The 23,403-nt window shown below is 39.5% G+C and overlaps 1 protein-coding gene across 1 annotated transcript; it reads right to left on the reverse strand.

Annotated features, from left to right (window-relative positions):
- Window positions 1–18,586: 18,586 nt before the first annotated feature.
- Window positions 18,587–21,798, reverse strand: LOC120565675 (interferon-induced protein with tetratricopeptide repeats 1B-like). Its single transcript, XM_039811600.1, has 2 exons — window positions 21,651–21,798; window positions 18,587–20,265 (listed from the first exon to the last, which is right to left on the reverse strand). Exons 1-2 carry the CDS (start codon window positions 21,656–21,658, stop codon window positions 18,957–18,959), a joined length of 1,317 nt encoding a protein of 438 aa, XP_039667534.1. The 5' UTR covers window positions 21,659–21,798; the 3' UTR covers window positions 18,587–18,956.
- Window positions 21,799–23,403: the final 1,605 nt, after the last annotated feature.

Raw genomic sequence — 23,403 nt, forward strand, 5'->3', positions numbered from 1 at the left:
ATTATGAATGCCGAACACGTATAAGGTTGTCATTAATGATTATAAACATTTAGAAAGCCTTATAAATGCACTATAATGTCTGTGTGCCGATGTGTTTTTAACCTCCAAATCTCTTCATTTATTAAAGTGATGGCAGCTGAAGCCCCACAAAACATGATCCCTCGTGTCATCGAGGCAGACCGTGTTAGAAAATTAAAACTCAGCTCCCGTCCAGTCTCTGTTGATGCACTGATTGAGATTTTGAAAGAACAACTGGAATTGGACTGCTGACGTTCAGTGCATTGTGAAGATCCTGACTTTTGATGGGTAGCCATTAAACGAGTTGCACAAAGCTGGTTGGTCGTCGAGGTACACCAAAAGCCTGTGTTCATATTTCACTTAACGGATTCCAGTTATCTTGCATAAAATACCTTGCGCTTTCAGATGTATCCCCGACAACGTTGAGCAGATGGCCTCCAGGTCCTTTTCAAATTCCCACATTTGCATTGGACGTTGAGCTGACACTTAGAGATGGGAATGCTGAATTTGAAAAGAATGAAACACCTCTTCAGTTGTCAAGGGACCAAAAGCACAATATTTTAGACAAACTGGCATCTACCATATATGGTTTTAAGGCTTACCCCAGTGATAAAGAGATAGCAATGGTGGCTGAAGCTCTTGTGAGGAAACACCCCTGTTTAAAAGAAGCAGGATCTGACAATGGATGGAACGGCTGGAAGAACAGCATCAAGTTTAAAATGGGCAATTACAGGACCAATATGAGAAGGGCTGGATGTCAGGAAGTTGCTGTAAATGCTGGGAAAAGAAGCCGGAAAAACCCTGAGAATGAACCTTCACACTCCAACATCAAAAGGCCTAAGCGTGCAGAGGTCAACTTTCTGCCTAACTTTCCTAAAGGAGAGGATCCCTCAAGTCTTGACCTTATGAGGCAGGCTATTGTTGAGGAAGTAAAGAAGACTGAGAGAAACCTACCCCTTATTGGTAAGATGATGCAGAACACGTTTGCCTTGCGACGACAGACTATTGTGATGTCCTGCCCACCAGTGAAAGAGCTAATGGACCTCTGGCCTGCTCTTCATATGCAGTCTGAGGTAATATGGGTCAACTCTATCATCTGTTTTTATCTTTGGTAAATAAATTTAATAAATTAATTTTTTAGGTTCTTTTTTTCAGTTTTTTTCTTTGCTACTGTATGTCACATTGTGTGTAATATTGCCAAATTTCATTCATCATAAAATAAACAATTGCTGTTACTGTCCTTTCCTCAATGCAGGTATATGCAGAGTTCCAACGGATAACTAACAAGAACCTACCTAACACTTTCTATACCGAGCTTGATCGCCACACTCCTCGTTTGATGGCCTTATTTAGACAGAAAGCTTCCAAAACTGGAAAGACTGCAGATGCTTTGGCAGACATTTTCAAAGTCCATGATACACAGGTGATTATACATTTCACAGGTAGTCTTAGTATAATATTGGGAGTTTAATGCTTCAAATAAGCTTTTCTACAATTGCACAAGTCAGCAGGTTATTAGTGGATTTATGTGCAGATATTGGTAATGAATTAATAATTAGTTGAGACTGTTTGGCATTGGTTTGATTAGTAAACTTGTCACTATTTTTAACACTATTTTAATCTTCTTAGGAATTACATGATGTCCACACAAGGCGTACCACTGTTCTCCATGCCCTTCCTTTGTATCTACGTGAGGAAGTCTCTGGATTTTTCAGAACATGTGTGGTAATTCCCATTAAAAGAGATATTAGGCCTATTGTACTGTAAATTAACCAATTCATATTTTCATTTCCAGCACACTAGAATTTCTGTATATGTACCAGTGTTTCAATTACAAACCTCTGGCAAGATGTTTATAAGTGTGAAGTGTCATTTTGAGCCCATTACGACATAAAAAAAAAATCAACTGCAAAGAAATTAAAGTAGCCGTCATTAGCCTAACAGTGGAACACGTAAAAGTAATCTTACTTTCTCAGCAACGAGAGCATAATGCAGCAGAATGAACAGGAGTCTTTCAGACTTGTGTATTTATTGTTATATGTGACATCCAACTGTAATCAAAATTGCCACAGCCATAGTTTCAGTGAATGTGATTAGTATGTGATCTCCCTTTCATTTTTTTTAAGGATGATATGGATGAGCCAGACCTGGGGGATGCATCAGTGGTCCTCCTTACAACCGTCAGTGATGATGCCACAAGCCCAGTTCACTACCACCGAGTGAGAGTCTCTGTCATCCTAGAGGGTGATGTGGTTGTCAATCTCCCCAGGCTTGTTGATGCCTTCCTGGTAATGTTCGGCCTTATCTATACACTACATCTCAGCTATCCCGAGGGACTGACAAACACTTTTGAGTTCACACAGAAAATCTTACTTGGTCTTCCATCCATCCATCCATCCATCTTCGTCCGCTTATCCGGTGTCGGGTCGCGGGGGGAGCAGCTCCAGCAGGGGACCCCAAACTTCCCTTTCCCGAGCAACATTAACCAGCTCCGACTGGGGGATCCCGAGGCGTTCCCAGGCCAGGTTGGAGATATAATCCCTCCACCTAGTCCTGGGTCTTCCCCGAGGCCTCCTCCCAGCTGGACGGCCTGGAACACCTCCCTAGGGAGGCGCCCAGGGGGCATCCTCACCAGATGCCCGAACCACCTCAACTGGCTCCTTTCGGCGCAGGCAGCGGCTCTACTCCGAAGCTCCTCACGGATGACTGAGCTTCTCACCCTATCTCTAAGGGAGACGCCAGCCACCCTCCTGAGGAAACCCATTTCGCCCGCTTGCACCCTGGATCTCGTTCTTTCGGTCATGACCCAGCCTTCATGACCATAGGTGTGGGTAGGAACGAAACTGACCGGTAGATCGAGAGCTTTGCCTTCTGGCTCAGCTCTCTTTTCGTCAACGGGTGCGGTAGATGGAATGTAATACCGCACCCGCTGCCCGATTCTCCGACCAATCTCCTCCGCTCCATTGTCCCTCACTCGCGAACAAAACCCCAAGGTACTTGAACTCCTTCACTTGGGGTAAGGACTCATTCCCTACCTGGAGAAGGCATTCCATCGGTTTCCTGCTGAGAACCATGGCCTCCGATTTAGAGGTGCTGATCCTCATCCCAACCGCTTCACACTCGGCTGCGAACCGATCCAGTGAGTGCTGAAGGTCGCAGGCCGATGATGCCATCAGGACCACATCATCTGCAAAAGCAGCGATGAGATCCCCAGCCCACCGAACTGCAACACCTCCCCACCCGACTACGCCTCGATATCCTGTCCATAAAATATCACAAACAGGATTGGTGACAAAGCGCAGCCCTGGCGGAGGCCAAACCCTCACCTGAAACGAGTCCGACTTACTGCCGAGAACCCGGACACAGCTCTCACTTTGGTCGTACAGATTGGATGGCCCTGAGTAGAGGCCCTCACCCCATACTCCCGCAGCACCTCCCACAGTATCTCCCGGGGGCCCGGTCATATGCCTTCTCCAAATCCACAAAACACATGTAGACCGGTTGGGCATACTCCCAGGCCCCCTCCAGGATCCTTGCGAGTGAAGAGCTGGTCCGTTGTTCCACGACCAGGGACGGAACCGCATTGTTCCTCCTCAACCTGAGGTTCGACTATCGGCCGAACCCTCCTTTCCAGCACCTTGGAGTAGACTTTACCAGGGAGGCTGAGAAGTGTGATACCCCTGTAATTGGCACACACCCTCTGGTCCCCCTTTTTAAAAGGGGAACCACCACCCCAGTCTGCCACTCCTTTGGCACTGTTCCAGACTTCCACGCAATGTTGAAGAGACGTGTCAACCAGGAGCACCCTCCACACCCAGAGCCTTGAGCATTTCTGGCGGATCTCATCAATCCCCGGGGCTTTGCCACTGTGGAGTTGTTTGACTACATCAGTGACTTCCGCCCGGGAAATTGACGCCAATCCCCCGTCATCCTCCAGCTCTGCCTCTAACATAGAGGGTGTATTAGTCGGATTCAGGAGTTCCTCAAAATGCTCCTTCCACCGCCCTATTACCTCCTCAGTTGAGGTCAACAGTGTCCCATCCTTACTGTACACAGCTTGGATGGTTCCCCGCTTCCCCCTCCTGAGGTGGCGAACAGTTTTCCAGAAGCACTTTGGTGCCGACCGAAAGTCCTTCTCCATGTCTTCTCCAAACTTCTCCCACACCCGCTGCTTTGCCTCTTTCACGGCAGAGGCTGCAGCCCTTCGGGCCCTTCGGTACCCTGCAACTGCCTCCGGAGTCCTCTGGGATAACATATATACTTGGTCTTGATGACTCTAAACTGTCACCCAAGCTGCAGACTCTTACAAATGACCTGATGTTGTATGTGTAACTCAAGATCCAAAAAGGAGTGGTGGATTCTGATGGCTCACTCTGTTAAAGCATAGTCCACAATGAGAATATGTCATGTCAGGTCCATGTTGACTACTGTTCAACTGTTGATGTTAAAGTTGCTGCTCTACTCAACTGGTTTTCAGCCAAATGACACAAAGTACACACTGTTTTTGTACTTGTAATTGTAAATTTTATTGTTGTTAAACTGAAATGCAAGGTTGAATTAAGTGTTTATACACTATGGCATTTTGTTTTTAAAAGGTGTACTATATAGTTTTGGGAAATAATTTTTTATCAGAAAAGAAAGCTCTTCATTGATACAATTTCATAATTAAATGAACAACTGTCCTCAAAGTTTCAGGCTGCTTTACTTAGTAAAGTAGCCACCTTTCTAGTTGGAAGCAGTCTTATAGGGACTTTATTTTCTTCTGAGGATGGGATGTTTATTCAGTTATGGAAATGGATCAAATAGTTTTTATTGTCCTATTAAAATTGTTAATTTTGCTTTTCGAGTTTGAATTACTTTTCTAAAACTATACAGTGCACCCTGATGTTGCTAGATTTGAACCAGATAGCCAAAGGAAGGCTACACACTGCCTTTGTACATGTTAATGTACAGTTTTGAAATTTTAGCAGTTTTAGTTGTGAAGAATTTACAAGCTTGTTTATACATTGCTGCACTGCAAGTTTACAACCAGATGGAATGTGCAATTATTTTTATTACTACTATTGTTATTATTATATTATTACTATTATTATTATTATTATTAATTAGGTTTCATTTTTCGCTAAAAGGCACAGGTGTGGGCAAATCTTTCTAAACTCCCCAGAGCTAGGTTAGTAACAAGAATTTCTGGGACAGGATGCATACAAAAGGAAACAAATGAAAAGAGAGATGAGAGAGCAGCTCAGTGTCTCATAGAAAGGAAGGAACTTCCCCGGCAGTCTAGAATTTTAATAGCATAGCTAAGAGAGGCAGGTTAGCTTAGAGAGAGGTGCCGGATCGGGCTTGAACTCTCCCCTGCTGGATCGGGCTGTACTGGCCTGCCTCCCTCTACTCTCGCTATATTATTGATTATATGATATATAAATCTGATGACTACGAAGAGAAGCAGGTGGGCCAGGTTAGGCGGACGCTGCAACTCCTCACTCCTTAACTATAAGCTTTACCAAAGAGGAGAGTTTTCAGTTTACACTTAATTGTGGCGACGGTGTCTGCCCCTCGAACCCGGACTGGGAGCTGATTCCACAGGAGAGGAGCCTGGTACCTGAAGGCTCTGGCTGCCATTCTACTTTTAGAGACTCTAGGAACCACAAGTAACTCTGAGTTCTGGGAGCGCAGTGCTCTAGTGGGACAATAAGGTACTAAGAGCTCTTCTAAGTATGATGGTGCTTGACCATTTAGAGCTTTGTAGGTCAGGAGGAGGATTTTAAATTCGATCCTAGATTACACAGGAAGCCAGTGCAGAGAAGCTAATACAGGAGAAATATGATCTCTTTTCTTAGTTCTCGTCAGAACACGTGCTGCAGCATTCTGGATCAGCTGGAGAGTTTTAAGGGACTTATTTGAGCAACCTGACAGTAGGGAATTACAGTAGTCTAGCCTGGAAGTAACGAATGCATGGACTAGTTTTTCAGCGTCGTTTTGAGATAGGATGTTCCTAATTTTGGCAATGTTACAATGATGGAAAAAGGCTGTTCTTGAGGTTTGTTTTAAGTGGGCATTGAAGGATATATCCTGATCAAAAATAACTCCTAGATTTCCATCCACAGAAGCTATGTCTTTAGATAATGAGGTTCGGCGGTGCTTTGGTCCCATAACAATAACTTCAGTTTTGTTTGAGTTTAACATCAGGAAATTGCAGGTCATCCAGGATTTTATATCTTTAATGCACGCTTGAAGTTTAGCTAACTGACCACTTTCGTCTGGCTTAATTGACAGATATAATTGCGTGTCGTCAGCGTAACAGTGAAAGTTAATTGAGTGATTCCTAATAATATTGCCTAGAGGAAGCATATATAATGAAAATAGAATTGGTCCAAGCACTGAGCCTTGAGGAACACCATGGCTAACTTTAGCGTACTTAGAGGGTTTATCATTAAGGCGAGACACGGAAGGCAAAAACATTGGGTTTTTTTCACTGGTCAATTAGCGTCAGTAGATTTCTCCTAAATTCAACAAAAGTTGGTGTTCTAAATCATCCCGCTGCTCCGCGATCGCTGTCTGCACCCTGTCATCACATATACCGAAAGCTCTCTCTCTCATCTACAATGCTGTCAGATCCAAATGTGGTCATTTCCTTTTCATCAGCAACCAATCGTGAAAGTAAAAGGGGGGATTTAGCGCTAAATGTGCAATCTCATTGGCTGATGACAATTCCTGACAACGTGATTCGCTTAGAATGGTCACGTGACACGCTCTGACATTTCCGCGGTAGTTCAGAATGTCAAAATAAATGCGTCAAAAATGGTCGAAAAACACCTCAGAGAAGACGAAAACAGTTGTTATTATTAAGAAGACACAGGGGATTACAAACTATGACAGCAGATGATGAAATGTCTTCACATAATACGCCAATGTGTCAACTATCGTTCAGAAAACAGGAGTTTTCAGACAGCGGAGGTAATCAGACTGACTCTCTCCCTCTCTCTCTCTCTCCAAGCAGTTTACAGAAATTTATGGCCTACATGTCATATATTAATTATGTAGGTGTCACATATATACTATTCTACTATAATTACTATAAAATACTAAACAAATCTGTAATTTTGGGATCCTAAGTGGTTGTGAGTCCCTCAGGCTGTGGCAGGCAGATCCATATTTAGCTGTCAGTGGAGCTGCTGTCCCCTCTCCTAGGAGAACTACCAGCTTCTTTTCTGGTGTTAACTTTTTTTGACTATTTTTCCAAGGTGTAAATCTCTTAGTGAAGATACTTTTTCCCAGTGGAGGAGGAAGTGCATCTCTGTCTGACCCAGTTGGTGGTCACTGAGCCTGTATTTAGTCAGGATCCGTCTCTTCTTCGTATCTCTGACAGTGTGAAAATAATGTGTTTAATAACAATTTAGTCTACTTTGATTGCTTTCTCCAATGTTCTAAATATTGGTCTTTTGAATGATTCATAAGAAGCTCATCCCTGTGTATCACCGGATGTCCAGTGACAGTGCAGCATGGAGGCACTCAGAATGCCAACGCATGCCTCAACTTGGTTATATGGGCCCAGTGTCCAAAGACTGTAGCCATGAAGGCTATTTCTACATTCAATGAGTGTGTGAAATTGTGGCTTCAGAGCACAGACTGTTAATGCAATGAAGGATGACGACATGGTTAGGATCTCAAAAGCCAATAGTGTCCATTCCTCCAGTGCAAAGTGGAGCCTTAAGAGTGTAAGCACAGCCAAAATAGTGAAAAGACACCGGCAGGAGATGGAGGAGGGCCGTACATATGGTACTGGCATGGATATGTGGGCTGTAAACTAACTTGGGGGAACTAGGCTTTGTAATGGTTGTTTTCTGTCAGTTCGAAGTTTGTGATGTAATGGTCTTCAGTTGAAGGCCATGTTGATGTGTTGTTTTGGATGTTATGATCAGTGATGGATGAAGCAATAATGAGTTGTGGATGTTAAACAGTGAGATAGATGGATCTTACTTGGACCAGAAGGGATATGTGTCTGTAATTCATGGCTTTCATTAGAAATTAGTGGAATTTTGCTATAAAAATCTTTAAAGCCCGTTATCTCAAAATGACTTTTCTCTCATACTCCAAGAACAAAATCTCCACTTCAGTAGCACCTTTATACACCAAACTTTCCAGTCTTGTACCCAGTTATATTATGAAGACAATTACAGAGGGATTTGTAAATATATTATTCCTAGCCTGATTTATATAACATTTTATTCCAAAAAACATGGGGAAAATCGTTTTTTTAAGGCTATTGACAGTATCTTCTGATTTACAGGTTAACAAAAGTAGATATCCATAAATCCCTCTGTAATTATTTCCCCATCTAATATGTGAACACAATGAAAAAATAATTTTGAACGTGGCTTTATCCAAATGCAAATTAGTTCATTTTTCATTAGATAATGCCTAATTTGCATATTTAAACATTAAAATACAGAAATCTTGTCATACATTTTTTTCTCATCTTAATGTAAGTAATCAACTGGCAGAGTTTCATGGTGATATCTGCTAGTTAAAAAATATTCCCTATTCACCTGTAGTGTCTCGCCTTAATGTTAAAGGGATACTTCACCGATTTAGCATTCAGCTTTGTATCAGTAGAAACCCGGGTAACACTTTAGAATAACTACACATAATTCATCATTTATTAAGCATTAGTTAACGATTAGTTAATGGTTTGTTCATGATTACTTATTAATTGTTCATACATAGTTCATCATTAGTAAAGTATTTGTTCACACAATTATAAATGGTTTGTTCATAGTAAATAAGCCTATTAGTTAATGGTTTTTTTCATCATTATTAATTAATTGTTCTTACAGAATTCATCATCAGTAAAGCATTTATTACATAGTTATAAATGGTTTGGTCATAGTAAATAAGCCTATCTTGAAAAATATGTTTGTAAGTACATGATTTATACTTAACAAATAATGAAACAACCATTTGGAAATGAAATATTTTTCCCACCATAAACCAGTTACTAACTATTGCTAAATGCTTTGTTCATACTTATTTTCGCTCCTATGTTAATTTATTCTCATGAATGAAGCATTTGTGTACACACTCATAAATGGTTTGTTCATAGTAAATAAGGCTCTTGTAAGTTATGTTCATAAATAGAAGTTTAGACACTTTCTAAGTTTTACTTGCAAAAACCATTAGTGAATTAAATAATTTTCCTTTATAAATCTTTATATTACAAACCAGTAGTAATTTATTTGTTTATCATTTGTAAAGCATAGTTCCTACATTCATTCTAATCAGTAAAGCATTTGTAAATGCAGTTAGTAAATGGTTGGTCCATAGTAAGTAAGCCCATGTAAAGAGGTTTATCAGTATATATTTTTTAATAATTCCTACATGATGCATTAACCATTTGTAAATTAAGTAATTTTACCATTAAACGTAAACGGTTGTTTATAACTAGGAAGTTAATGATTAACAGACTATCTAGCATTACATTTGTTCATGTCTTAAATAAAATGTTATGATTTAGAAAAAGGCCTAAACCAATAGCTTGGGTGTTAACACATCTGTTACAAATACTTACCAATAATGTAATCCGTGATTAACTCATGAGTTACTACTGGTTAGTTAAGTATACTGTGTGAGCCCATCTAAAGTGAGGACTTTCTACGCTTTACAAACCATTTATAAATGAGTTCCAAAGGCTAACAGAACCTGGACACACAATGTATTACTCTATCTGGACATGCCTTCAGAAATATAGTTAGTGTTAATACATATTTAACAAGCACTTACCAACACATCAATTCATGATTAACTCATGAGTTACTAGTGATTAGAATAATGTATCACCTACGGTGAGGACTTTCTATGCTTTACAGCGCATTTATAAATGAGTTGGCAAAGGCTAGCAGATACAACAGAACACAAGTAAAAAAGTATTGTAACCGTTATTACGATGTAGTAAGAATGTACATTTATGAAATAGTTTGTTTAAACAGAAAAAACTAGATTGTTAAGACCCAGAGAATTGAACATCAATAAAGAGACTAGGAAACCAGGATAAAGTTTGAGAAGTGTATTAATATACACAGAAACATGGCATACACATATACAGATAAAACACAGGAATGAAAAATAACAACTAAAATAATAAAGTGCGCGCCATAAAAGAAACCCTTTTCAGTTCTATGAGCTCAATTGTTCTTTGATGACAAGAGTTCAGAGATGTTCAATGTTGGGGCCCATATAAGTTTGGTTTCTGTTTGTCCTACCACCATAAAGATGGAATCCAGGGCAATCCGTATAAGTTCTTAGTCTTGATCCTGTAGCTGCCACCCAGCCCACTGAACTGGGAATCTCTAACCCCTGGAAGACTCTGGGATCTGAAGAATCAATGTGATCCAATATCTGTCTCTGGACTGGACCTCCCCGTACGGTGCGCTTCTCAAATCTCCACCTCCTCCATCTGTAGATGAGGTAAAATCAGTTCTCTCTATTACTATTCAGAAATAAAATCAATTGCTTAGGCTACAATGAAAATAATTTTTCAGTTAACCCATATTGAAATATCTAAATCTCTATTCAGTTGTACAACCGTTCTAAAATGTCTTCTCTTAAGTATCAAAAGTATACAAATCCCTTTCAGGTATCAAAAGTACATTTTATATTAATAGGTAACCTTTATACAAAAACTACATTTCTAATTCAAGTTTTTAAGGAACCTACATTAGTAGCATTAACACTATTCTTAATATAATTGCATAAATTGCATGTAAACATCTCTCAAATTGTATTTTTTCCCATAACTTAAGCTACAGTGTTGTAATTTAGAGAAATTAAGACATGCGTGCTTATTTATCCCTCCCTGCCCAGCTAACAGTAAAAAGAATGCACTAAAATTAGCCTCTTTGAGTTACTTCTCCATAAACTCCAGTTAAACAATTAAACACACAACTTGTACTAACATTCATTCAACAAATACCCACAGCTAGCAGTAGTGTTGAAAAGCAACATTACTTTCCATAACCAATAGATAGAATCATTAGCCTTTTCACAGGAAATATACAGTACTCGGCTAGCCTTTTGTGGCTAATTACCCTATTAGCATATGAATACAGCATCTTAGCTAACCCGTTAGCTTTGCACTATTAGCACCGTTCTCTTAGCTAATACATCCATGATTAGCAACGATTAGCATTAGCATTTTAGTAATAGAGAGAACTGATTTTACCTCATCTACAGATGGAGGAGGTGGAGATTTGAGAAGCTGCCACGACGGGAGGTCCAGTCCAGAGACAGATATTGGATCACATTGATTCTTCAGATCCCAGAGTCTTCCAGGGGTTAGAGATTCCCAGTTCAGTGGGCTGGGTGGCAGCTACAGGATCAAGACTAAGAACTTATACGGATTGCCCTGGATTCCATCTTTATGGTGGTAGGACAAACAGAAACCAAACTTATATGGGCCCCAACATTGAACATCTCTGAACTCTTGTCATCAAAGAACAATTGAGCTCATAGAACTGAAAAGGGTTTCTTTTATGAGCGCACTTTATTATTTTAGTTGTTATTTTTCATTCCTGTGTTTTATCTGTATATGTGTATGCCATGTTTCTGTGTATATTAATACACTTCTCAAACTTTATCCTGGTTTCCTAGTCTCTTTATTGATGTTCAATTCTCTGGGTCTTAACAATCTAGTTTTCTTCTGGTTCTGGTCCAAATTCACCCTGATATCAACGAGCTATTTCTATTTCATAAATGTACATTCTTACTACATCGTAATAACAGCTCGAATACTTTTTTACTTGCTGTTTCCTTGTATCTGCTAGCCTTTGCAACTCATTTATAAATGCTCTGTAAAGCATAGAAAGTCCTCACTTTAGATGGGCTCACACCATGTAGTCATCTAATCACTAGTAACTCATGAGTTAATCATGAATTGATGTGTTGGTAAGTGCTTGTTAAAGATGTATTAACACTAACTATATTTCTGAAGGCATGTCCAGATAGAGCAATACATGTGTGTGTCCGGGTTCTGTTAGCCTTTGGAACTCATTTATAAATGGTTTGTAAAGCATAGAAAGTCCTCACTTTAGATGCGCTCACACAGTATACTTAACTAACCAGTAGTAACTCATGAGTTAATCACGGATTACATTATTGGTAAGTATTGGTAACAGATGTGTTAACACCCAAGCTATTAGTTTAGGCCTTTTTCTAAATCATAACATTTTATTTAAGACATGAACAAATGTAAGTCTAGATAGTCTGTTAATCATTAACTTCCTAGTTATAAACAACCGTTTCGTTTAATGGTAAAATTACTTAATTTACAAATGGTTAATGCATCATGTAGGAATTATTAAAAAAAATACTGATAAACCTTTTACATGGGCTTACTTACTATGGACCAACCATTTACTAACTGCATTTACAAATGCTTTACTGATTAGAATGAATGTAGGAACTATGCTTTACAAATGATAAACAAATAAATTACTACTAGTTTGTAGAGTTTATAAAGGAAAATTATTTAATTCACTAATGGTTTTGCAATACTTAGAAAGTGTCAAACTTCTATTTATGAACATAACTTACAAGAGCCTTATTTACTATGAACAAACCATTTATGAGTGTGTACACAAATGCTTCATTCATGAGAATTAACATAGGAGCAGTGCTTTACAAATGATGAACAAAGCATTTAGCAATAGTTAGTAACTGGTTTATGGTGGGAAAATTATTTCATTTCCAAATGGTTGTTTCATTATTTGTTAAGTATAAATCATGTACTTACAAACATATTTTTCAAGATAGGCTTATTTACTATGACCAAACCATTTATAACTATGTGAATAAATGCTTTACTGATGATGAATTCTGTAAGAACAATTAATTAATAATGATGAAAAAAACCATTAACTAATAGGCTTATTTACTATGAACAAACCATTTATAATTGTGTGAACAAATACTTTACTAATGATGAACTATGTATGAACAATTAATAAGTAATCATGAACAAACCATTAACTAATCGTTAACTAATGCTTAATAAATGATGAATTATGTGTAGTTATTCTAAAGTGTTACCGCTCCCCGATAGTATTTCTGAATGACCGTGCCTCCCTCCCTCATGTCCCCCTGAGACGAGAGATTTCTGCATTTGGGGCCTGGAAAAAATCTTCCGATGACGTAAAATGACGATTTTTGCGTCATTGGAAGATTTTTGGGCCAGAGGCAAAGGACTACAGCCAGTAGTAGGATCTACTTCCGTATGTTTTCAACACGCCCACAGGGGGTTGGACTGCCGAGTCTGGCCGAGGTTATTCCGAATGAAAACGACTGTCAGCCATCTTGAATCTTCGCTAAACAGGCTTTCGGTTTTCAGCAGAAAACATTTACAACAATTATCTGCATTCAAACTACCGGACGTGTGTACCACCGGGATACATCGGTACAGATCGGAGAATATGGAGGAAACGTTATTACAGACGCAATACTCTGTATTGTATCCATTTAACTGCTAACTGCTGGTGGAGTTTGTGACTGTTAAATGCCGACCATTCTACATTACACACTAATTCACGGCTGTGTTTATGCTCGGTGTTTACAGCCCACCAAGCGCTAATGCTAGTATGCGTTAGCTGAACTTTAAGGAGCCTATAAAGTGTGTGTACTAAATGTAGCCTTTCGTATGTCGTTTTTATATAATGTCGTTTTTATATATGTTAAATGTGTAACACCACTTGAGTCAACGATGAAACGTTGTTTCGCGGTATATGGTTGAAATGACAATAAAACACGCTTGAGTTGAGTTGAATGCCTCTGTCGGTCTGTCAAGCGGTAGGCGTGGCTTGGGAGTGGACTCAAAGCAACGAAGCAGGTGCATTCTGGGATTTGGTGTTTTTCATCCATATAAGACCAAAACACATTTTCTGGCTTTTCTCGGCCTAGAAGGCACCAATTTCAATTTTTTTTTCACATTTCTACTACATAAGTGACCCAATTTAAAGATATATTCAGCTTTCCAGCGGTGAAATATTCCTTTAACAAATTGGGATCGCTCAGAGAAATAGGACTTAAACCAGCTTAGTGCCATTCCTTTAATGCCAACTAAGTGCTCCAGTCTCTGTAACAGGATGGTATGGTCAATAGTGTCGAATGCAGCACTAAGATCTAATAAAACAAGTATGGAGACAAGTCCTTTGTCAGCAGCAGTTAGAAGGTTGTTAGTAATTTTCACCAGTGCCGTCTCTGTGATATGATACATTCTAAATCCTGACTGAAAGTCTTCAAATAAACTGTTGCTATGTAGAAAGTCACATAATTGGTTAGCGACTACCTTCTCAAGGATTTTGGAGAGAAAGGGAAGGTTAGATATAGGTCTATAGTTGGCTAAGACTTCAGGATCGAGGGTAGGTTTTTTGAAAGTTAAACTCTACACTCTACATGCCTCCTCTGAACTTGTTAGGGTGAGTTAGTGTTCATCTCTCTACTTCAGGCTGCGACTGACAGTAAACATGGCGGGTCATTTCTTCATGATAGTCTTCATATTGATTTGTGGACACAGACATGGCTGAGAAAGCTAGCTTGTCTTGTTGTTAAGTATTGTCTTCCCGTCGACCATGCACTTGTTGTCCTCCCTCGTCTGGTTTGTCTGTTTATAAAGCATAAAAAAGTATCACCAAATTCTGACTTACATCTTCTTAGCCAAGTACATTCCAACTCATTTGAACTAGTTTTACACGTACTTTTTGCATTCATGGTCAATAAAACATGAAAATTATCCGTAATTTCTGAGTAATATGAGGAGAAAGTACGTCTATTAGTTGTTTTGGATTATAACAGACTGGCATATATGTCAAATATTAGCCAGGATATCCCCAGGTCCAAAAGAACTGATGCTACAGAGCAAACAAAAAGAGCAAAACTATTTTCTGAAGAATTGTCTTGAAAATGGGTCAAATTGGACTCAAGGACAACATAAGGGTTAAACATACTGTCAGATTATATTTAATGATTGTCAACCGTACACAATGTTGTCACCACCCGATGTGAGTTGAGTGCAGATGTGAGTTGCGTATGCGTCACTTTGTGACTTCACACAGATCTGTTTTGCTGTTAGCCACAGAATAATGAGATAGATACATTACATAGCAGTACTTTATTAGCCACAGAATAATGAGACAGGTACATTACATAGCAGTACTTTATTATTTAGCAAAAAACATCACATGTTCACGGCATGAGCCCTGATGTCAGTTCTAGATTAGAGGCTGAAGTAGCCGACAAGAATCTGCTAACAAGAAACTTCTGTAATGTCAATACAATTAAAATGGACCTACATAACAAAGATTGTTCACTGCTGCCTAAAAGTTAGCAATCAAACACAACAAAGGCTGTCACTTGAATGCCGTTTTGAGCTAACTTTAGCAATCAAACAATCATAGATAGCTACGTTTGCCGGAACCCATGGCATTATGCCATAAACCGTTTAAATCTGAGCTTGCGCAACTCACATCTGCACTCGACTCACATCAGGTAATTACAATGTCATTGACTCTAAATCTTGATAGCATAGCCTTAGCTGGCTAATGTCTCGTAGCTAGAAATATCTCCCGATGCCATGTGGTCGTATCAAAGATCCGTCCTATTTACTGGAGAAGTGAACAATGTTTACATTGCATAAGAACCATATGGGATAGGAATGATTGTTCCGGGTATTAGTCAAACCCTCAGGTGTTACTAGGGGAAACGGATATCTTGTTTGACAAAAACTTCACATTTTGACTGTAAAACGCATAAAAAATATGCCTATAAATTAATAGTCTTAACCCTCGTGTTGTCTTCCTGTCGACCAACAAGCAACTTTTAAGTTTTCGGGGTCAAAATTTAAAATTAAAACCTTTTGCTTTGGTTGTTTGGTTTTTTTTTTACACTTCTTGTCGCTTTTATTAAGTTTTTGTCACTTTTTTCCAAGTTTTTTGTCACTTTTTTCGATGTCTTTGTCGATTTCTTCTGCACTTTATCACTTTATTTGAAGTTTTAGTTTTTTCACCACGTTTTTGAAGGTTTTTTCATGACATTTTTGTCACTTTTTTCAAAGTTCTTTTTTTTTTTTTCAAATGCTATAAAATTGACTAAAACACCCAAATTCGCTGAAAGTAGTGAACTGAGTATTTACTTAACTTGTGAAGAGTGTTGTATGGAACCATCAACGTTTTTTTTGGTTGAAAGAAACCCAAATTTCTGATGTGGAAACTTCTGGAAAATGGGTAAAATTTTTACTGAGGACAACAGGAGGGTTAAGCATATTTATGACGTTCTGCTGCCACCTACCGGTGTAACCAGGTTACTGTCACCTTGGTGATATTGTTATACAGTTGTATTTGTTTGATGCTCATCGGGTTGACTGAAAAGTTGAAAGTTAAAAGAATTATTTGGCAGCAGCTTTATAAAAAGTTATAGTTTGGTTAACATCCATTATCGTCCTGTATAAAGTTCTGCAAGATTATGTAGAAAACAAAAAAAACACAAAAAACAGGATCTCTTAGTTCATATAATGTTTATTTAATAGTATCGTGTAGGCTACAAATGGCGATGATATTCAGGTTATACATCAAATTAACTATTACATTAACAACTGTTTATTTTTCTTACAGCAAAGCAAATTTATAGTATTAAAGTATAATGTCTTTGTTTAAACTTAAACATGAAAACATTCAACACAACAGGAATATAATAAACACTGTGGTAAATTTAAGAAAACATCTGATCAAAATCTATTTAAATGAATATTGTAACTGACATCTTACCAACCATTTATTTTTCTGGGTTCAGCCCAATGGTCCCACAGCCCAATGGACCCACAGGTCTATGGTCCCACATTTCTAAGATTTTTCTTAAAATTCTTCTTAAAAGCCCTATGTTAGAGTTACGATTAGGTTTATATTCCATATGTAGTCCATTGCTACTGGATAATAGGTTGGGTGTAATTGGCTACCAAATTGGGAGAAACGGGGATAAAATCTGATACAAATTTATGAAAAAGGAAGTGTGGGATAATAGGGCCTAATTTTGAAAAACATGTTTAACAAGAGAGTATTAGGTTATTATACAAACTTCAAAAACAGTTCAAAGTAAAACATTCAACACAACAGGAATATAATAAACAGTTAAGTTTGGAAAGACAACATCTGATCAAAATCTATTTTAATTAATCATGTAATGACATCTGAACATGTCCACAGTGGATGTTATTTAAAGGACCAGTGTTATTAAATTATTCAGCTTGTTTGATACAGATCTAGTGTACTACTGCTGACAGGTTTTCAGAGTCAATGTTAAAGTTATTTTTATTTTGAATCAGAATCAGAATTGACTTTATTGTCATTGTAAGTACATACAACAAAATATAATGCATAATATATAAACATACACACATAACAGCCTTTGTCTTCTATTAAAGGTGCTCTAAGCAATATTGGGTAACCTCACTTCTTGTTGACGTTCAAAGTATTTTCAATCAAAACGGAGGCTAGCTCGCCCCTCCCTCCTCCACATCCTGCCCCCCCCCCTCCCTTCCGTGCACTAACCCCCCAACCCCCACCCCCCAAATCCTTCTTGTCAGTTAATGTTATGTTTGGTGGTGCAGGTTGGTGCAGTTTGTTTTTGTTGGCGTTTGTGGACCCTGGGCTGTCTACAGAGACCACGTTTTTTTACAGTGTGTTCAGGGGACAGGCAGCTAGCAGATAGTGAGGAGATGTTTTTTACAGCGTGTTCAGGGGACAGGCAGCTAGCAGATAGTGAGGAGATATTTTTACAGCGTGTTCAGGGGACAGGCAGCTAGCAGATAGTGAGGAGATGTTTTTTTACAGTGTGTTCAGGGGACAGGCAGCTAGCAGATAGGGAGGAGATGTTTGCTGTATGTGACTGTTGAGGTTAAAAAAAAGTTAAAACATTGATGTTTTAGAGCAAAATACTTTGAGGTAAACATTTAACTTATTTTATGTAAACTGCTGAAAAGCCAAAAATGGTTTCAATTCTGATTAAGCTTAATCAGCATTCGACTGCTTCACACCTTCTGAAGCTTCTAAAGATTCTTCAGGTCATATCTGTCATTTAGCATACTGGAGGAAAGCTCCTTGTCCCCACACACGTTGTTTCTGCCTTTTGGGGAGCCACTCCCTGCTGGGCCAGACTTGATTAGAACAAAGGAAATGCATATATCTGTAAAGTTGAATAGAATTGGCACTACCATGTTAAACAACCTTTGTCTGTGAACTGGAGTAAACCTGAAATCAGAGGTGTGTCTTCAACCTGGGATAGTTTCCATTCAAGGAAACACCCACAATCCTAAAGGAATATAATTCGGAAACAGAGGTGAATTCAGGGCTGCAACTGTGACCCCGCAAGGGGAAGCATGTTAGCATACCGCTGTTTTACAGTGTATTTGTTTTGTCATGTTTCAGGACTGATTGATGTAATTCCTGAAGAGGAGGCATGTCATTTCAGTCCACTGCTGGCAGTGTTTCATGTTTTATGTTTTTGTCATGTCGTTTTCATCGTGTTGTTCATTAAACCTTTTGCTTAATCTTTCAATTCGACCCAGCCTCTCCTTCCTCCTCAGAAATCAAACGATCACGTCTTTTAGAATTTCTTAACATGACAAAAAAAAGTTTTAGCCTAAAAAACGCGTGACATCGCTTTGAGCACCTTTAACTGTACTATAGTGCATAGACAAATGATACATATCTTTGTTATAACCATTAAAAGACCAAAACCAACAACGTGTTGATCATACATGTTCTGAACAAGGTGTTGCTGCTTCTGGACCAGCAGACCAACAGAAGGAAACAGGTTTTCCTGATGATTGTAATCAATATAATGTAATGTACAGTATGTACCTATTTAATCTGGATTTAGAAGCAGTGCTTTGAAAAACACTATGGCTCTTGCAGGTTTGCCAGAAACTCCTCTATTTCTCTACACATGTGGCTCCTGCCTCTGTCTCTAAATTTCTTCAGAGTTGTGATGCTGGTCTCCCGATGGATACTTTGTTGCGGTATCTTTGCCACCTTCATGTGGTATCGTAGTGACCCTTCGCTATCATGTCGAGAGAAGTATAAATATTTTGCGTAGCTCTGGTAAATCCTCTGTTTGACTGCAGGTTCCAGATCACTTTGTAGCAGTTCCTGGTATATCTGCTCAGCTTTATCCTGGCTGTAATTTGACTTTGCATATATATTTGCAAGGTCTATTTTCTTCGCAAGTGAGGAAACAGGGTAAAGACCAATCACCTCTTTATGAAGACTGATTGCTCTGTCTATCAGTCTTTGATCTGGGCGACTGTCCCTAAAAAAAATGAGCTTGAATTTGTAGCAGTGTGCAGCGCATCTCTTCAAATAACGCTTATCTGGATGGGTTTCCAGAGCCTCCTCTGCCAATTCAATGGCCTCATCAATAGATACATAATCACGGAAAACATTTAGTAATGGTATAATACCACTGTAGCTGCTCACAGGATTTCTCAAAACCTTTCTGGCTAACTCACGTGCTTCATCTTTGATTTCTTCTCCGCAGTCAGCACGTAGAGTTAAGTAGTGAGCAGCGAGGAACATGTTCTCTGGATCCTGTTCCTTGGCCACTCTCATTTTCTCCAGAAGGTCAGCCACCTGCCCTGTGTCTCTCTTATCACAAGTATACGCTAACCCTAAGACGTAGCTGGTGTTCCACTCCACCATGTCTGGCTGCATCCTGATGGCTCTCTGGAAGTAATCTGCAGCCTCTTTCTTTTGTTCTCTGCTGAACTTCATCAGGGTCCAGCCTTTCTCAGCGTAGATCTCTTGATGGAGCTCATCCTGGGATGGAGATGGGTATTTACTCATCAGGGCGTTGACCTTTGACAGGTAAGCCTGACTCTCTGCTTGGTCTCCCAGGTGGTGGTGCAGCCACGCCAGGTTCCCGTAGTTCACCACCAACCAGGGACCCTCATCTGCGTTTCTTATCTTGCTGAAGGCCTCTGCAGCCTTGTTGAAGAAACTCTGGGCGTCTTCGGTGAACCCCAGCTTGTACTGAACGAACCCCCGCAGGTTGTAAATGTGACCCAGCCAGCTGTTTCCCTCCTCGGTGCCGATGTCCTCCAGGTGGTCTCTTAGATGTAAAGGTATGGGCTCGCTGCTCTCCAGATCCCAGGTGAAGTGGCACTGCAGGGCCTCCAGTTGGGACTCCAGTGTTGTGTGACTCTGAGCAGCACTGATGGAGAATAAAAATAATTATTGTAACATACATCAGCAGGTTTAAACAATATGCTCTGAAGTCTGCTATGTTTGGCCTGTTTATCTTATGTGGAAGAAGGACGTGAGGAGCATTAATTAGACAGCAAGAAAACAAAGTAAAAACGGAGACTGTCCTTTCCTGAAAAAATCCCAAATAAGGTGCTTTTTTTCTAGCATGAATTCTCTTATTGGCCTTTTTAGTGGCTGTGCGCACGTGTGTCACGTCATAACAATAACAAGCAGTTTGGCTGTAACATTAAAGTTAGTGGCTGTCAGGTAACCTAACTGCTAAGCTTACATTGAAAATGCTAGCGGTTAGCCTGTTAGCTGAAAAGTCTGTGTGATCTATAAAATCAGTGATGATACAAGCATCAGTGTTCCTTGAATGGCTTAATTAGCTTCTCTTGTATTGGTGCTCTTTTCCAGGGCATATACTGTACTACTTTCAGCTTTATTGTAGCTTTTGGGAAGGGTTATGGTTATGGTTATAGTATTATTACTTATGTCCAAAGCAAAAAATATCAATCTAATATAATAATAATATAATAATAATATCTAATATAAATGATATAATTACAATAGTTAAAATGAAATTGAAAGTTACTAAGCCAATATTAAGCAAAATAGTAATAATAACAATAATGGCAATACATTTTCAAAAATAAATAATAAAAAAATACCATAAATATACAAATCATAACTCTAAGAATTAATTAATTATTTAAGTGTAAGATCAACAGTCAAGTCTTGAGACCCCTCTTGAAGGATCCAAAACTATCACATGAACGCAGAACACTAGGCAACTCATATCATAGCATGCACGCATATTTTAAGAGGACTGTCTGCAGGGAATGTGTCTGACCAATCACAGCGGGTGTGGGCCGCCTGGGCCAAAAATGCCAGGGCCCATTTTTTGTCCCAGTCCAGCCCTGATTCAGCTGTTTCCTCGACTCAGTAGTTCTCTAATATATGGCTGGTTTCTGCTCTTTCCATTTTTTCTGCTTATCTGTCTGGTACACAATGCATTCCTATGCCATAAAAAGCTAAACTATTGTTAACTGCTTACGTTTAACCTTCTATGCGTCAGTGACATTTCCTTGAACCACTTCCTCAATGACTGCACACAGCTTCCTTTGCAACGTGCACAAATATACCTTTAACTGCTAATATTTATGATGATGATTGATTGATATTCTACAATCTATATTGTGGAATGACAATAAATCAACGTTGAAGCTTAAAAAGAAACACAGAAGAGAGAAAAGTAAGAAAGAAGAAAGAAGGCAGGGAATGAAAACATCATAATTGACTTGTATGGTCCATAATAACACAATGATATGAAATGCAGCAGCAGCTCCTCACCTCATCATTCAGCTGTTTCCTCGACTCAGTAGTTCTCTAAATATTCGGCTGGTGATGCTGCTTTGGGTTTGCTGGTATAAAGTCAGTGATGTCCAACTTCTGCTTTGCTGTAAATTATGAGATGTTGTTGAAGCACGCAGCTTTACATAGTCACGCTGAAGTCGGAGCGGATGTCTGAGGTTTGCCTTAAGTTTCTTTTTTACTATCTCACCTTGACTTTCGTTTCCCAGGAATGGTACCCTAGAAACACACTTGACAAAAGCTTCTTGAAGCTATATTATGATGCCACAGTGAAATATTCAAACAGAAGAAGCCAGCAGGGTTGCCAGTATAGGCTACTGTTTTAGTTTGCTTGCTGTTAGTCAATCAATCAAACTTTATTTCTATTGCACATTTTATACAAATTAATGTAACACAGTGCTTTGTACAAAAGCGACACAAAAACTCTGTGCAGTGTGTGCAGAGATCTATGTCGACCTCACTCAGACCGTCACCACGGTCTTACCTTGAATGATGCTTCAATGTATCCTCGAGACATTATATCAACAAAGTCATGTGACTGACGTTAGGAGGTTTGGCCGCCGTCCATAAGAGCATCCCAGTGGCCACGCCTCTTCCTCTTTGCTTTACTCGCCTCATCCGAGACAGGTATGTTGTGTATTGAGACACAAACATTTGGGACTCTGCTGTCAATCCGTCACTTTTGTGCAGGTGCCTTGTGTCCCTGAGGATTGTGTGTGGTTTTCCCTTTTTTTTGCTTTTCATGACAGAGAGTTGTGGCATGGTCTGTGTTAACCTTTTCTCTGTTTCACCAGCGCCAATTTCTGTGGCTGTCATGATTGTAAGTTTCTGTTATGTTCTGTTTCCTCTTTTATTTAGTAGTCTGTCTTTTCTCCCTAGTCTTGTCTGGTTTTACTTCCTGTCTTTAGTTTTCCCGTCCTTGTGATTGTCTTATGTGTTTCACCCATTGTATCACTTGTGCCTTGTTTGCTCGCTACCTCCTGTATTTAGTCTCTGTGTTTCCCTTGTCTGTTGTCAGGTCATTGTATTTTCTTCTTTGTGTCGGAGTGCTGTGTATTTGTCTGTCTCCTTGTTGCTTATTCCCGTGGTTCCTGTTCTTCGTTGTTACTTAGTTTTTTGGATAACCTTGCTTTCTGTTTTTGGACACCTTTTGTTGTATGGATTTTTTGTTTAATAAATATTCAAGCTCATCACTTCGCCTGCCATCTATGCATTTGGGTCCAACATTCTCTACTGTTATGACAGAATGACCTGACCAGTCATGGACCCAGCAGAGATGCATCTCTTCAATGAGAGGGTGTCGCAGTTTGACCGGAGTGTGGCTGAACTTTTGAGATCTAGGCCACAACTGCGTGTTCCTATTTCCTCGCAGCAGCAGAAGTTTGATGAGAGACCTTGGGTGAGCCATTTTGTTCCCCACCTTGATGTTATCAAGAAAAGGTTAGATGGTTTTCATAATGACTCACCCACCAGCCTGCCGGTTTACCGGTCCGCCCCTTTGCCTGCTTCTCCTAGGCCTGACGTTTCTCCATTTAGAGGAGAGGCAGAACCTATGTCTGTTGAACTGTGTGATTTAATGTTTGACCTTATAGAGCTGAAGACTATGTGGAAGGAGGCCGACAGTGATTGCCAGAAGGAGGCAATCTTGTAATTTGCTCAAGATAAGATGTCAGAAAAACCCTGGTTTAAGGACTCTTTTCCTGACTGGGCTAAACGCTTCCTTTCCACTCCA

This window comes from Perca fluviatilis, chromosome 9 (assembly GCF_010015445.1).
Source record: "Perca fluviatilis chromosome 9, GENO_Pfluv_1.0, whole genome shotgun sequence".
NCBI classification, from domain to species: domain Eukaryota; kingdom Metazoa; phylum Chordata; class Actinopteri; order Perciformes; family Percidae; genus Perca; species Perca fluviatilis.